The sequence below is a fragment of the Odocoileus virginianus genome, chromosome 17 (assembly GCF_023699985.2).
Source record: "Odocoileus virginianus isolate 20LAN1187 ecotype Illinois chromosome 17, Ovbor_1.2, whole genome shotgun sequence".
In the NCBI taxonomy this organism is placed as follows: Eukaryota; Metazoa; Chordata; class Mammalia; order Artiodactyla; family Cervidae; genus Odocoileus; species Odocoileus virginianus.
Genome location: NC_069690.1, coordinates 58,126,620 through 58,139,967, shown reverse-complemented (window position 1 = coordinate 58,139,967; position 13,348 = coordinate 58,126,620). Strand labels below are relative to the sequence as shown.

The 13,348-nt window shown below is 42.5% G+C and overlaps 1 protein-coding gene across 6 annotated transcripts in view; it reads right to left on the bottom strand.

Moving 5' to 3' along the window:
• Positions 1–13,348, bottom strand: part of ABCA10 (ATP binding cassette subfamily A member 10) — a 55,101-nt gene that overhangs the window by 35,094 nt on the left and 6,659 nt on the right. For all 6 annotated transcript variants that reach the window (XM_070480079.1, XM_070480074.1, XM_070480077.1 and 3 more), the window contains exons 3-14: positions 12,967–13,131; positions 12,525–12,628; positions 10,648–10,874; positions 9,959–10,100; positions 9,580–9,765; positions 8,389–8,536; positions 5,923–6,091; positions 4,014–4,072; positions 2,858–2,968; positions 2,315–2,490; positions 1,999–2,118; positions 1,622–1,760 (exon numbers count right to left, since the gene is read on the bottom strand). In XM_070480079.1, coding sequence (XP_070336180.1) covers positions 1,622–1,760; positions 1,999–2,118; positions 2,315–2,490; positions 2,858–2,968; positions 4,014–4,072; positions 5,923–6,091; positions 8,389–8,536; positions 9,580–9,765; positions 9,959–10,100; positions 10,648–10,874; positions 12,525–12,628; positions 12,967–13,131 — 1,746 coding nt within the window. The remainder of the gene's footprint in view (positions 1–1,621; positions 1,761–1,998; positions 2,119–2,314; positions 2,491–2,857; positions 2,969–4,013; positions 4,073–5,922; positions 6,092–8,388; positions 8,537–9,579; positions 9,766–9,958; positions 10,101–10,647; positions 10,875–12,524; positions 12,629–12,966; positions 13,132–13,348) is intronic.

The window sequence follows — 13,348 nt, the reverse complement described above, 5'->3', positions numbered from 1 at the left end:
TCCACTCTGGAGACCAAAACTGGCTGGATTTTTCAGGGTGGGTGAATGCAACCTCGGTACCACTGAGTTCCTAGATGCCGCTGCTTGCCCCCAGCCTCCAGCGTGTGACTGACAGTGGTGACCTGGGCACAGAGAGGCTTGAAATGGGCTTATGCATTGGGTCTTGCACTTTCCAGGCTCAATCAGTGCCATGAGAACCTGCCTGGACTATGACTCCTAGAAGATGTAATACACCTACAGGGGGCTGAGTTATCTAAGTTACCCTCGCAAAGGAAATCAACCCTAAATATTCATTAAAAGGACTGATACTGAAGGTGAAGTTCCAAAACTGTGGCCACCTGATGCAAAGAGCCGACTCATTGGAAAAGACTCTGATGCTGGGAAAGATTGAGGGCAGAAGGAGAAGGGGACGACAGAGGACGAGATGGTTGGAAGGTATCACTGACTCAATGGACATGAATATGAGCAAGTTCCAGGAGACAGTGGAGGACAGAAGCCTGGCGTGCTGCAGCCCATATGGGGTCACGAACAGTAGGACATGACTTGGCAACAGAAACAACAGCCGATGGCCATTCAATCCCCAGCTCAGCTGCCAACTCTCCAACACATGGACCAAGTAAATGCTTATTGATTAAGGCACCGAGCTTCGAGATGGCTCGTGACAGCACTTTTGCGGCAGGAGATAACTGACACAAGAGATAAAGTCTATCTAACCTCGATTTCATGGGGGAAACTTCAGATACTCTTACAAGGCACATCAACAGCAAACATTTCTCTCCCTTCCCTGAGACCCTTTGTGACCTCATTTTTCCCAGATTCCTTCTCTACATGATCTCCTGCCTCACTGAAACAAGTCCTCCCCACCTGCCAAGATTTCCAAGGCAAATGTTTGCTGTATCTCTAATTCTCCAATCTTCATACCCAACACCTCACTCAGTAAGGAAAGGATCTCCATAGAAAGGCACCAAAGGACTGCAAATTTAAAAAAGTTTTTCCCAGCTAAATGTTCCTTTCTATTCAACAAAAAATACATATTTTTGTATGTGCATGTGCTAAGTTACTTCAGTGGGAAGCCACAGATTTTTGTATACCCATATATACAAACACACACACACACACACATACATAATAGAGCTTCCCAGGTGGTGCAAGTGGTAAAGAACCTGCCTGCCAGTGCAGGAGACGTGGAGTTTGATCCCTGGGTCGGGAAGATCCCCTGGAGGAGGGCACGGCAACCCACTCCAGTACTCTTGCCTGGAGAATCCTATGGAGAGAGGAGCCTGGCGGGCTACAGTCCATGGGGTCACAAAGAGTCGGACACAACTAAAGCTACTTAGCACACGCACACATACATATATAGTAACAATGGCATTTCAAATTTTTAAAAATACGTATTTGTGATTAATATAAACATCCCAGAAAGTTACAGACAGGAAGATACATAAACTGTGAGTCTGAGAACTCACTAGGGGGTCAGAATGCCCTGGAGGCCAAGTGCCACTTTCGGATGCCCTCTCTCAAAGGCATGGCGATTGAGATTCTCTTCTTTCCAACAGGAGTTAGAATCTCTCTTATATTAAGCCCTTGAATACCGAGTCAGTATAAAGAAACCAAGACTCACCAGCCAAGATGTCAGCCTCGTCCATGAACTGGGTACTAAACACAATCGTGTGGTTAGTTTTCCTCTCCTTCAGGAAGTTCCAAATGAGGTGCCTTGAGAAAGGATCCAGTCCAGCAGTTGGCTCGTCCAGGAGCAAAACCTGCAGTGGAGAGCACGCTAGAGCATCTTCCGTTTAGAGAGAGGCTCTTCAGAAAACAACACGGAACCCAGTATGACGTCTGCATTCAAACAGTCCTTCATCAGATCCCTAACGGGCTTGCATGACCCTTTATTATAAATTTTCTCTCACGTTTGGCAACTAAAATGCAGTCTGGACTTTAATAATCATTTTACACCCTTCGATCCAAATTAATCTCAAAGATATTTTTATCTCTTACTTGAGGATCTCCTAAAATGGCAATCCCAAATGTGAGTTTTCTCTTCTGTCCACCACTTAAGTCTTTAGCAATGACATCTTGAATATTGTGCATGTCTAATTCCATCATAACTCCTTTTACCTATCAAAAACACCACGTTAATAGAAAATATTTTACCTGAAGCAGTCTTAATTTGCTAACAGTTAGAAGGAACTTATTCTAGAACTCCATTAATTTTTAGTTATCAAAGAGTAAAGTAATAGTTGAACAAAAATATGATCAGGAGCAAACTAAGTAAATTATTTACAAAGTCATCAATTCTAATACGTGCATCTACCTCTTGTTCCACTGCTTTTGGTGGAATCCCTTTTATTTTCGCAAATAGCCTGAGGTTTTCTCTCACAGTGAGAAAGTCAAAGTAGATATTAAATTGTGGACAAAATCCAGTATAATTTCTGATTTCTTCCATGTTCATTATTTCAGAGAGTTGGGTGTTGTAAATAGTGGCAGATCCTATAGATAAAAAAAAATGTAGGTCTTTAACACCAGGATATTAACTCTATGCAGAGAGTGATAATATAGGATATTCACTGAAGAAACTCCCATTTTATAGCTACACAATTAATACATTGAAAAGATGCAGATTATTCTCGACATAAATACTATTGTCCAGAGCAATGCGAAGTATACACGGAATGACAAATAATAGTGAAAAAGAGATACAAGCTTTATAATTTATGCAAACATGAAATAAATATTTCTCATTTTAAATGGCTCAACTTTGCAAAAAGGCTCTTTCAGAGAAACATTTTTCTTTGACATAATCAGAGTGAGGACGCTGTTTTATCAGCCACCTTGGATTGTGAAATTCTCTTCTCACCTTCGGCGCAAACAGACCAGCCGCTGAGGATGCTCAGCAGAGAGGATTTACCAGCTCCACTGTGTCCAAGAATTGCCGTGAGCTGGCCTTCATAGATGTCAAGACATATGCCTATTTCAGGATAAAATGTGAAAGTTAGACTTTGGATTATATGCCAGTGAAGTGGGCCTTAAAAAAAAAAACAACTAAAAGAGTAAAGTGGACCTCAGCACTTCATTTCATTTCACCGTATTTTAATATGACTTCTGTATAATTATATATCTACTTGTGTCTATTAATGAAGACAAAGCATCACTTCCTCTGAATAAATTAGATCAAGACTGGGAATATAAATTCCCACTTTCCTCCCTACCACAAATACTTTGAAGGTCAAGGGATATATACATTAATATTAGAGAATAAAGCCAGAGATATGAGGATTAAAACCGAGGAAGCAGAGTATGTATTAGTACCTCCTGGACAAAGGCAAGTCTCCATTTCTGTTAAGAGGCAGTCTCGCTGAGGGTCCAGAGCCAGATCCAGAGGCAAAGGAGCAGCGTATGCTGTCTACTCTATCTTAGCAGGGGAGGGGGTCCGTAAGGACAGGGTGCTGAAGCCGCCCTGGCACCAGTCAGCTCTGATCTATCACCAGTGTGGATGTGGTCTCAGAGAGGGCTGCTGGGATCCAGCACGCGTCACAGGCATCTTCATACATGCATGCTTACAACTCGACAATGTTTTAACATTTGAAAAATTATCTAATGCCATTGAGAAACAGCAAAGAGTTCTGTGAGCATCCCAGAATTTTTAAGGGACTCCCTAAAGATGTAAATCGTGGGGTTAAATTGTGAGAGAATAAAAAATAAAGCCAAACACAGCCCAGAACAGATGATGAAAGCCCTATGAAAATATTAATACCAACAAATCTGGCGATGCTCCAAGCTAGAGTCAAAGATTATACACCAGCATGATTAGTGCAATCCCATTTCTTAGAATGTCTCATCCATACATAGAAAAATATGTATTAGTGATTATGCATCATAGTAGAAATTAAAAAAAATTTTTCCTTTTATTTATATTCATTCTCTAATTTTCCATTATGACTATTTGTATTTTTAAGAAACGAAAAACATTTCAAATTAGAAACATCAAAACAATTTGAAGCTGTTTTCTTTACCTTGCAATGCTTCTACCTTTTCGTGCTTTCCTTTATATTCTTTTTTAAGATTTCTGATTCTGAAAGAAGATTAAGCAACTATGAGGTGAATACAGTTTCTAATGACACAGATGACGCTACCTGCCAACACTACCACTCATGATTGACCTTAAACTTCACCAAAGGAGCGCTTTATTGTCCGAGTGCTCAGGAGCATGGTGGGAATACCGGCTGAGCGAGGGGATGGAGGCGGGATGGGCTTCCAGCAAACTGGTAAGAGGATCCATCTTAAGGGGAAGAGGAGGGAAAAGCCCCTGCCACACCCAGAGGGATTTCCAGGGAGGCTCAGATCTCACCACACGGGCCTTTCATGCCTTCCAGCTGCGTTAGCAAATGAGGGGGAGCTACTGTGGGAAGAGACTCAGCAAGAAGCGAAGGAGGGGGGCGGCGGAGAGAGGCTTCCCTCTCTTGATTATTCAATCGTTCCCTCTTCCTCGGGCAAATTTATCAAAATAATAGTAGTTTCTGCTCTCTGTCTCATTTCTTGTCCCCGCCTCATTCCCCACCTAAGACGCAGAGCCTGGGACTCCACCACGCTACTGAAGCCATTCTCAATGAAGTTACCCATGACATCCCAGCACATCCAGCGGTCGCTTTTCAGCCCTTGTGTCATAAACCTCATCACTGACTTGACCACTGCACACCCTCGTCTTCTTGTTCTCAGCTCTGTTCCCTTCTGGTTTCCACCTCGTTCTCGGCATCCCTTCTGGGCATACCTACAGACTCTATACTGACCAACTACTTTTCTTATTCTCAGATCTTTGCCATACGGTACCATCCCCTCTTTCTGCTTCCTCTCTTACCAAAATTCTCATTCTCAAATCTGTGTCTTTAGACCTTTCTTCAAAGCTTCAGATTTACAAACACAGCTTTCTATTATATATCTGCACATGGATATCAAATCCAAATGGACAATAAATTGACACATACACATTCCTTTTATGTAACAGACATATTGCTTAATTATCTCACTGACTCAAGAAGTGACTATTCTGTGGAATTAACTCACACATTTCTTGGGAAGAAATGAGGCTTGGAGAGCTCAGAGTTTACCAGAAAGTCACGAAGCTACTAATTATTAAATCTTTCAGGATGAAAGCAAAAATATCTGAAAGAAAGGAACTTTCAAAAACACATCATCAACTCATGCTGATTCATGTTGATGTATGGCAAAACCCATCACAATACTGTAAGTAATTATACTCTAATTAAAAAAAAATTTTTAAAGAATGAAAGCACATCATCCGGAATGGATAAAGAAGTTGTGGTACATACATACAATGGAATATCACTCAGCTGTAAGAACTGTGTTTGAGGCAGCTCTAGCGAGGTGGATGGATCTAGAGCCTATTATAGCAAGTGAAGTGAGTCAGAAAGAGGAAGACAAATACCACATGTTGACGCGAATCTGTGGCATCTAGAAGGATGGTACTGCTGAGACCATCTGCAGGACAGCAGGGAGACGCGGCCACAGAGAACAGGCTTATGGCCTCACTGGGGGCAGGAAAGGGTGGGACGTGCTGACAGAGGCTCTGACACACACACGCTCCTTTGTGAAACAGAGCCATGGGGATTTGCCGCCTGACTTGGAGCTCAAGCCGGTGGTCTGTGACAAGCTAGAGGGGTGGGATGGGGTGAGGGGTGGGAGGGAGGTGGGAGGGAGGGGACGTGTGTGCACCTGGGCTGATTCCCACTGACGTATGGCAGAAACCCACACAATATTGTAAAGCAGTTATCTTTCAATTAAAAATAAATTAATTTTTAAAAACCACATCATCCATAACGTTTGACCAGTGGTTGTCCTTTGCGGCAAGTGAATTTATCACACTTTTACTTCAACGTGCATGGAGCCACACAAACTGTTAGTCACCTTATGGCTTCTTTTCCGTGGAACTCTGGAGACACTGGCTCGAAAGAATCATCACAGGAGAGCTCAGAATTCATTTCATTCCCGAAGACTTCATGGTGAGTGTTTTTGTGTTGGGACCAAAAGGAAGACTTCAGGAAAAAGAGTGGCGAATGCCGCTGGCCATTTTCATCTGAGCCATAAAGACACGATTCCATGTTGAATCAAGCAAACAGCATCAGTGAAGAACTGCACCTGTCACCGTGTGGCTTGATAGCAATTTTTTCTACACATTAATGACTGCTATTCATTTTTTCCAGTTTTATTGAGAAATAATTGGCATACATAATTATATAAGTTTAGGGAATACAGCATAATGGTTTGATTCACAAATAGTGTGAAATGATGACCACAACAGGTTCAGCTAACATCCTTCATCTCATAGAGATAGGATGAGAAAAGGAAAAAAAAATTCTCCTTGTGATGAGAACCCAGGATTTATTCTCTTAACAGCTTTTCTATATATCATACAGCATGTTACCTACAGTCATCATGTGTGCATGGATACTATATATCTTATAACTGGAATTTTGTACTTCTTGACTGCCTTCTTCCAATTTTCCCTCCACATCCCTCCATTTTGCAATTTTTGTTGTTTAGTCACTAAGTCGTGTCTAAGTCTTTATGACCCCAACAGACTGTAGCCCGCCAGACTCCTCTTTCCATGGGATTTCCCAGGTAAGAACACTGGAGTGGGATGCCATTTCCTGCTCCAGGGGATCGTCCTGACCCAGGGATCAAACCTGCATCTCCTGTGTGGACAGGTGGATTCTTTACCACTGAGCCACCAGCGAACTTACATGAATGGTAGAATCAATGAAAATACTTGACATTTAAATGAACTTATATTCTAATGATAAGAAATGAGAATATAGAGCAACAGTTAAAAGAAAGGGCAGCTATGGATCTAAAGCATCAGAGAAAATAAAATGCGATGGAACTTTAATGATATATCCACGAAACATGAATTTACTGGTGACAAGAAGAGGAAATTCAATAGACTTTTTCAGAGACTATAGGAGAACTACAGCAACACAGAGTTTCTACGTGTCATGTTGTATTAAAGCCATCACTGCAAGCAGATACAAGGGGATAAGCTCGAACAAGGGCCACACCGTGAGAGGAACTGACGCGAAGGACACAATAGGAAAAGAAAGATGCTGGGGACGTGGAGGGAAACATAAGGGGAAACCAGAGCTGGAAAACAAGGGTCTTTGAAGAGAGAGACATAAAGAAGAGTGCGATGAGGCTTCAGAAGCTGAATGTGGGCAAGGGGACAGGCTCGAGGATGAACCTGAGCTGAGAACAGCCAGCGGCGAGCGAGCCAGAAAGGGAAGCCACGCTGTGAAAAGGCAAGGAAAAAAGTGGGGACATAAAAACTGGTAGATACATGGATCTTTACGCGTATTCATTTTATTCGGAAAAGAAAAGCGTACTAATTATGAACACGCGGAGGACTTAACAAGAAAGAACAGAAATGCTGCCTATTAAAATAGGAATAAATTCTAGATGGAAGTACTGGAGAACAAGTTTTTTCATATAGTTAAATTGCCTATGCCACCAAGGGGTTTCCCTGGTGGGACAGATAGTAAAGAATTGGCCTGCAACGCAGGAGACCTGGGTTCGGTTCCTGAGTCAGGAAGATCCCCCAGAGGAGGAAATGGCAACCCACTCCAGTCCTCTTGCCTGGAGAATCCCATGGATGGAGGGGCCTGGCGGGCTACAGTCCACAGGGTCACAAAACTGTCGGACATGACTTATCAACTGAGCACACACACAAAAGGAAATACAAATGTATTAGTTCCTGGGATTGTGTGTGCAGACTACACTTGAGTTTTATAATAATTACTTAAAAGTTGGTTGAAGAGTTTATTTTATTATTTTATTTGTAGAACATTATATAAAGCATTCCCGTTAGACTGATTTTTTTCACAAAAGGAACAAGAGAAGAAGTTATCCATTAACTTTGCACTGTAAATGTTAACATTTTGAGATGCAGAAGAACAAGTTTACTAGAGCCAAATATTAGCAGGAATGATGTAATGAGCTATCTTATCTTATGGCTGTGAATTCAAGTGCTAAAAAGCAGTATTCTCTAATGGTTGATATAAGTGTCTCCTTTCCTCTCCCCAGTTAATACACACACACACACACACACACACACACACACTCTTTACTTCTTACTTTTATGAAATATATAAACCAACAGAAATGCAAGTGGTTTTTCATTAACATGTCTCAACAAAACAGTCCCATTCGGATCATTAAACAGTGAGATGAAAATGAGGACATTGCTGTTTTGGATGTTTTTCCTTTCCTCTGCAAATAGAAATGCTTTTAAAATGACAAGTCAACAGAGAACTGGACACCACTTTTCAAGACACAGAGTTACTTTAAATTCAACTCTAATGACATCACACTATTACTTACCAGGCAAAACGTGCTCAAAATATAACGTCAATGTCAAGTAGAGCAGAGAGTCAAATGCCAGAAGGAAGAAAATCGCTATCACTGTGGATGACTCTCCAGAGGGATCAGGGAAAACAACAGCACTCATGTGATACTCCTGATGTGAAATCTGAGACCACACAGAGTAAACTACAGTCAAAGTTGGGCAGACCTATAAAACCGAAGTCCTTTTAATGAAGTTGCATAAGCAAATACAATTTTAATTTTAATATTCCTTTTCCTTCAAAAATGCATGGTGAAGTTGTGAGTAGCAACGTTGCTTTCGACAAATAAAATGTAGGACAATTGAAGAACAGAAACTTAATTGATTCATTAATCAGAAATCTTCAGGAAGGGGATTTAGAGAAGTGGGAAAGCAACCAAAAATAATATATTCTGGGAAGAGAAACCCAGAGAGGGCAGGGAAGTGAGAGGCCTTTTGAAGGAAGTATGAAAATCCGCATGTTGCAGACGTGTTAAAACACTAGATAAGTACTGGAGACTTGAGGAGGGTGATTTTAAGGGTAATAAAGATAAAGCAGATGGCGAAGATCATAGCTAAGCTTCACCTTGCGTTGTTCTAGCCTCACACATAAATAACAGCACAATTACCCGTGAGCTCGATTCCAGCATCCTGACTTTGCAGACGAGCAGCAAGAAGCCCCAGAAGCCCGGTGACCCGCCCAGGGGGACTCCGCGGGAAGGGACAGGACTGACTCTAATTTATGGGGCCCAGCCCGGCGCCCTGCTCAGACTGTGAGCAATTATTTTTCTCATTTAATTTTCCTAAGAGTTTACAAATGATCTGTTTGATAATTCTGATAAGACCTTTTTTAAGATTTTTTTGGATGTGGACCATTTTCAAATTCTTTATTGAACTTGTTACAATATTCTTTCGGTTTTATGCTTTCTTTTTCCTTTTCTGGTTTTGGCTCAGAGGCCTGTGGGATCCTAGCTCCCCGACCAGGGATGGAGCCTGCACCCCCTGCGTTGGAAGGTGAAGTCTTAACCACTGGGTCACCAGGGAAGTCCCGATAAGATTTTTTATTTAACTTTTCAATAGCATAATTTCTTTAAATGCAGGGTGATTGATCATTAAGCTTGAGGAAGTACCAAACTGTCTCAGTAATGCTGAAACTCTAATAAATAGTCACTAGATGGCTGTGTTCTTACCTGAGCCATTCCAGCAGTGAAGGCAAAAGGGCTGAACAGACATAAAGCCCACCCCAGTGATGACGGGAGCGGACTGTACAATGCAGTGAAGCCCAGACAGCCCCAAAACACGGTGACGAGAGAGCCTGCCACGCCAGTCAGGATGGGTCTCTTTATCAGCACACAGAGAAGGAAAGCCAGTGCTATCTGAAGGAAGAAGGAAAAGTTCCACTGAGAATCACAAATAGCAATATTCACTCGTTCATCACATGAACAAAAACATACAGAAACCAGAATACAAAAATGAGAAGCTCTAGGCTACCAATATCCTGAAGAAACATGGTACTGGCTTATATATCTGAGACTTGTAGGATGAGAAAAGCATGTTTTGCCAACTCACCAAAGACAGGCCATACAGAGTGAAAAGCGTGACTAGCACCATGAAGCCAGTAAGGATAATCATTTGGAATAATTTTATGACCAGACTCATAAAAATGGATGCAATAAAGACGAAGCCAGCATACATCAATGCCCAGGAGAGCCTACAGTAGAAACAAAGAATTAATTCAGAATGTCGCACGTACGCAAACATGTGAGAGGTGGTATACAAGAGTTCAGAGCACACGTTCCAGAAACGAACAGACCGGGGTCAAGTTGGCTATAAACACGTGGCTCTGTGCTCTCTAGCTGTGTGATCGGGGCAAGTCTCTTTTCTCACTTCGTCTGTAAAACGAGAGTGACTGTGTTAACTGTCTCATATGGTTGTTCTGAGGATTCAGTGAAATAACGCCCATGAAGACTTTTGCCTAGCAATTATTAAAATTATCTTAACAAACACACAACAAATGTTAAAATTAACATTATCACTGCCGACTCTTTGCAACCCCATGGACTGCAGCACACCAGGCTCCTCTGTCTTCCACCATCTCCCGGAGTTTGCTCAGCCTCATGCCCTTTGAGTCAGCGATTCTATCTAACCATCTCATCCTCTGCCACCCTCTTCTCCTTTTGCCTTCAATCGTTTCCAGCATGAGGGTCCTTTCCAATGAGTTCCCCCAGGTATTAACGTGGGATACACAGGTAACTCACCAAAATGCTGACTGTCGAAGACCCATCCCTGTCATCAGCTTCTTAAATTTTTTTCGTTCCTTTGTAATGTTTAATGATGCAACATACACAAAAGGGGAGAAATAAATAATACAAATAAAAATAAACCATTCGTTTACAATTTCTCCCTTAGAAATGAAAGGGGGTGTCCTCATATTTATTCCAACAACTGATGTCAACTCTTCCATCACAGAATGATTCGTTGTGACCTAAATAGGGATGTTAACAAACAAATGCATTAGGTTAACTATAGAAGAAATAGACTAGAAAACCACAGTATTTTTCTCATTTTCATATAGAAGAATTTATATATTTCTAGCAGCTTAAAATATGGTGAGATAGAGGTGGAGGGAGGAAGATGAGGCTGGATACATAAATGACTCTCACAGTTCAGGCAAGAGATGACCATGACCTGAATACGCACTGGTGGCAGAATTGAAGAGAGGTGAGTAGAGCTGAGCTTACAATTAACAGGGCTGGGTGAGAGAGAAGAGTAATGGTGAAGCAGAGGAAGTGATCCCTGATAACTCCCCAGTTAAGTGACTGGCCTTGGCATTCACTGGAGATGGAGAAAAGGCTTCCCAGGTGACTCAGTGGGTAAAGAATCTACCTGCAATGCAGGTTCAATCCCTGGGTCAGGAAGATGGCAACCCATTCTGGCTTGGAGAATCCCCGTGGACAGAGGAGCCTGGTGGGCTACAGTCCATGGGGTATCAAAGAGTTGGACACGACTGAGCATGCATGCATGAGATAGAGAAAATTTTTTAAAGGCTCGGTCATGTGTAAAGAAAAACGCCCACATTCAGTTTTGAACATAGAAATCTGAATTGTTTATGGGGCATCAAGGTAAATAGTCAGCTACTCAGGACTACAGTGGCGCCAACCTTGTCCATCACCTGTGTTTGTAAATAGTTTTACTGCAATGTAGTCACGCACATTGGTTTATGAGTGCTTCCACATTAAAAATGGAAAGTTGAGTATTTGCAACAGAAACTGTTTGGCCCCCAGACCGCAGAATACTTGCTCTCTGGTCCTTTAAAGGACAAGTTTACTGGTCAACAATTAAAGCAGAGTTCTTACAGTTATCAGCATGCAAACTGTAAATAAATTTATGGTAAAGGATGACACCGTGTAGAGAAAGTATGGAGAAAAACACATTGAATAGAACCTTGTAGAACTACAGATTGAAAGAGCTGGGAGTGTAACGATGGGTAAGACTGCAAGAACACTGAGAAGAATTGTTCGAAAAGTGAAGGAAAACCAGGTGAATGCTGTGATATTTAGTTAGAAGACCAGGAAAGACAAGGAAGGAAAATGTCACGTGTTAATGGACATGAGCGTTGCTACTGACCTCAGAAAAATCATTTTGGTGCCATGGTGGGAATAGGAATTTTACTGAGTTGAGTTGAGTTTAAAGGAAGCAATGCTTTCAACAAGTAAAGAGGGGAAAGGGTGTTTGAGGAACTGTGAATGGGAGAAGGTCTTGATAAGAAGGAAAGACACTGATCATTTTAAGTACTGAAGAGAATTTCGGTGCAAAGGGGAAGCTGAAGAAAGAGGTCATGGACAGGAAAGCCCATTGTGCAACCTTCCTGGTGCTGTGGGCAAGGATCGTGTTTCCAGCCCTGGCACCGAGCAGGGGCGGAAGGACGGGGAGGGAGCAGGTGCAGGGGGCAGGTCTGTGGTTCCGCATCGTTCATGCTGGGAAGCGGGAGGCTATGCCTCCAACAGCTTCCGTCTTCTTGGAGAAGGAAACAGAGCAGCCTCTCCTAGGAGGGCAGGATGGAGGAGGAGGCAGGGATGAAACGTGGGGGAGAAGTACAGAAGATTTAAATCAGGTCTTGAGGCTGGGCACTTACTTCTATAATTGCAGCATTAATTGCAGTTTGAAAAGCCACAAACCCGCTTTCCCAGTATGTTGACAGGAGACAGAAAGCTTCATCCTCTAGAGCCAAACAGTGGTCTTTAAAGAAGAAAAACATACACATCATTACGCAACGGAAATCAATGAACGGAATGAAAACATTAACCCTGGTTCTAAAGTGAACTCTCTGAGAGTCCGCTCAAAGTCCAGGATGACACAATCCAGAGCATTTTTAAAGCAAAACTGCACCAAAGGAGCGCAGCCTTAAAACGGCTGACAAAACAGTGAGACTCATCCTGTAAGGAAAACACCCTGAAGTTCGGAAATGAAAAGCACACTGCTTCTTTTCTTGACTTTATGAACGTTTCCATCAGGCACTTCCCATAGAGGGCTGGACGAGGCAGCAAAGACGACTGCAACCAGTTCCGGGTGGTTACCTGAGTACTCGAAGTTCTCTCTCACGATCGGGACTCTGTGTCCCCAGCTGAACTTCAGCCGGTACGAGAAAGTGTCGTTGAACACAATTCCCACCATCTCAGAGTCGTTCCTTGGATCTACTCTGTCCATGGAGTCTTCACTAGGGATCCCAAGCATTGTTCTTCCTGCCAGGTGTGAAAAATAGGACTGATGACATCAACTTCACTACTGGAGGACACAAGACCAATAGCGATCATTTAGGTTTCCCACCCAGTTATTGGTGCTATGGGTGCGTGCGCTAAGCTGCTTCAGTCGCCTGCGACTCTTTGTAACCACACAGACTGCAGCCCACCAGGCTCCTCTGTCTATGGTGTTTTCCAAGCAAGAGCTGTCCTGGCTTGC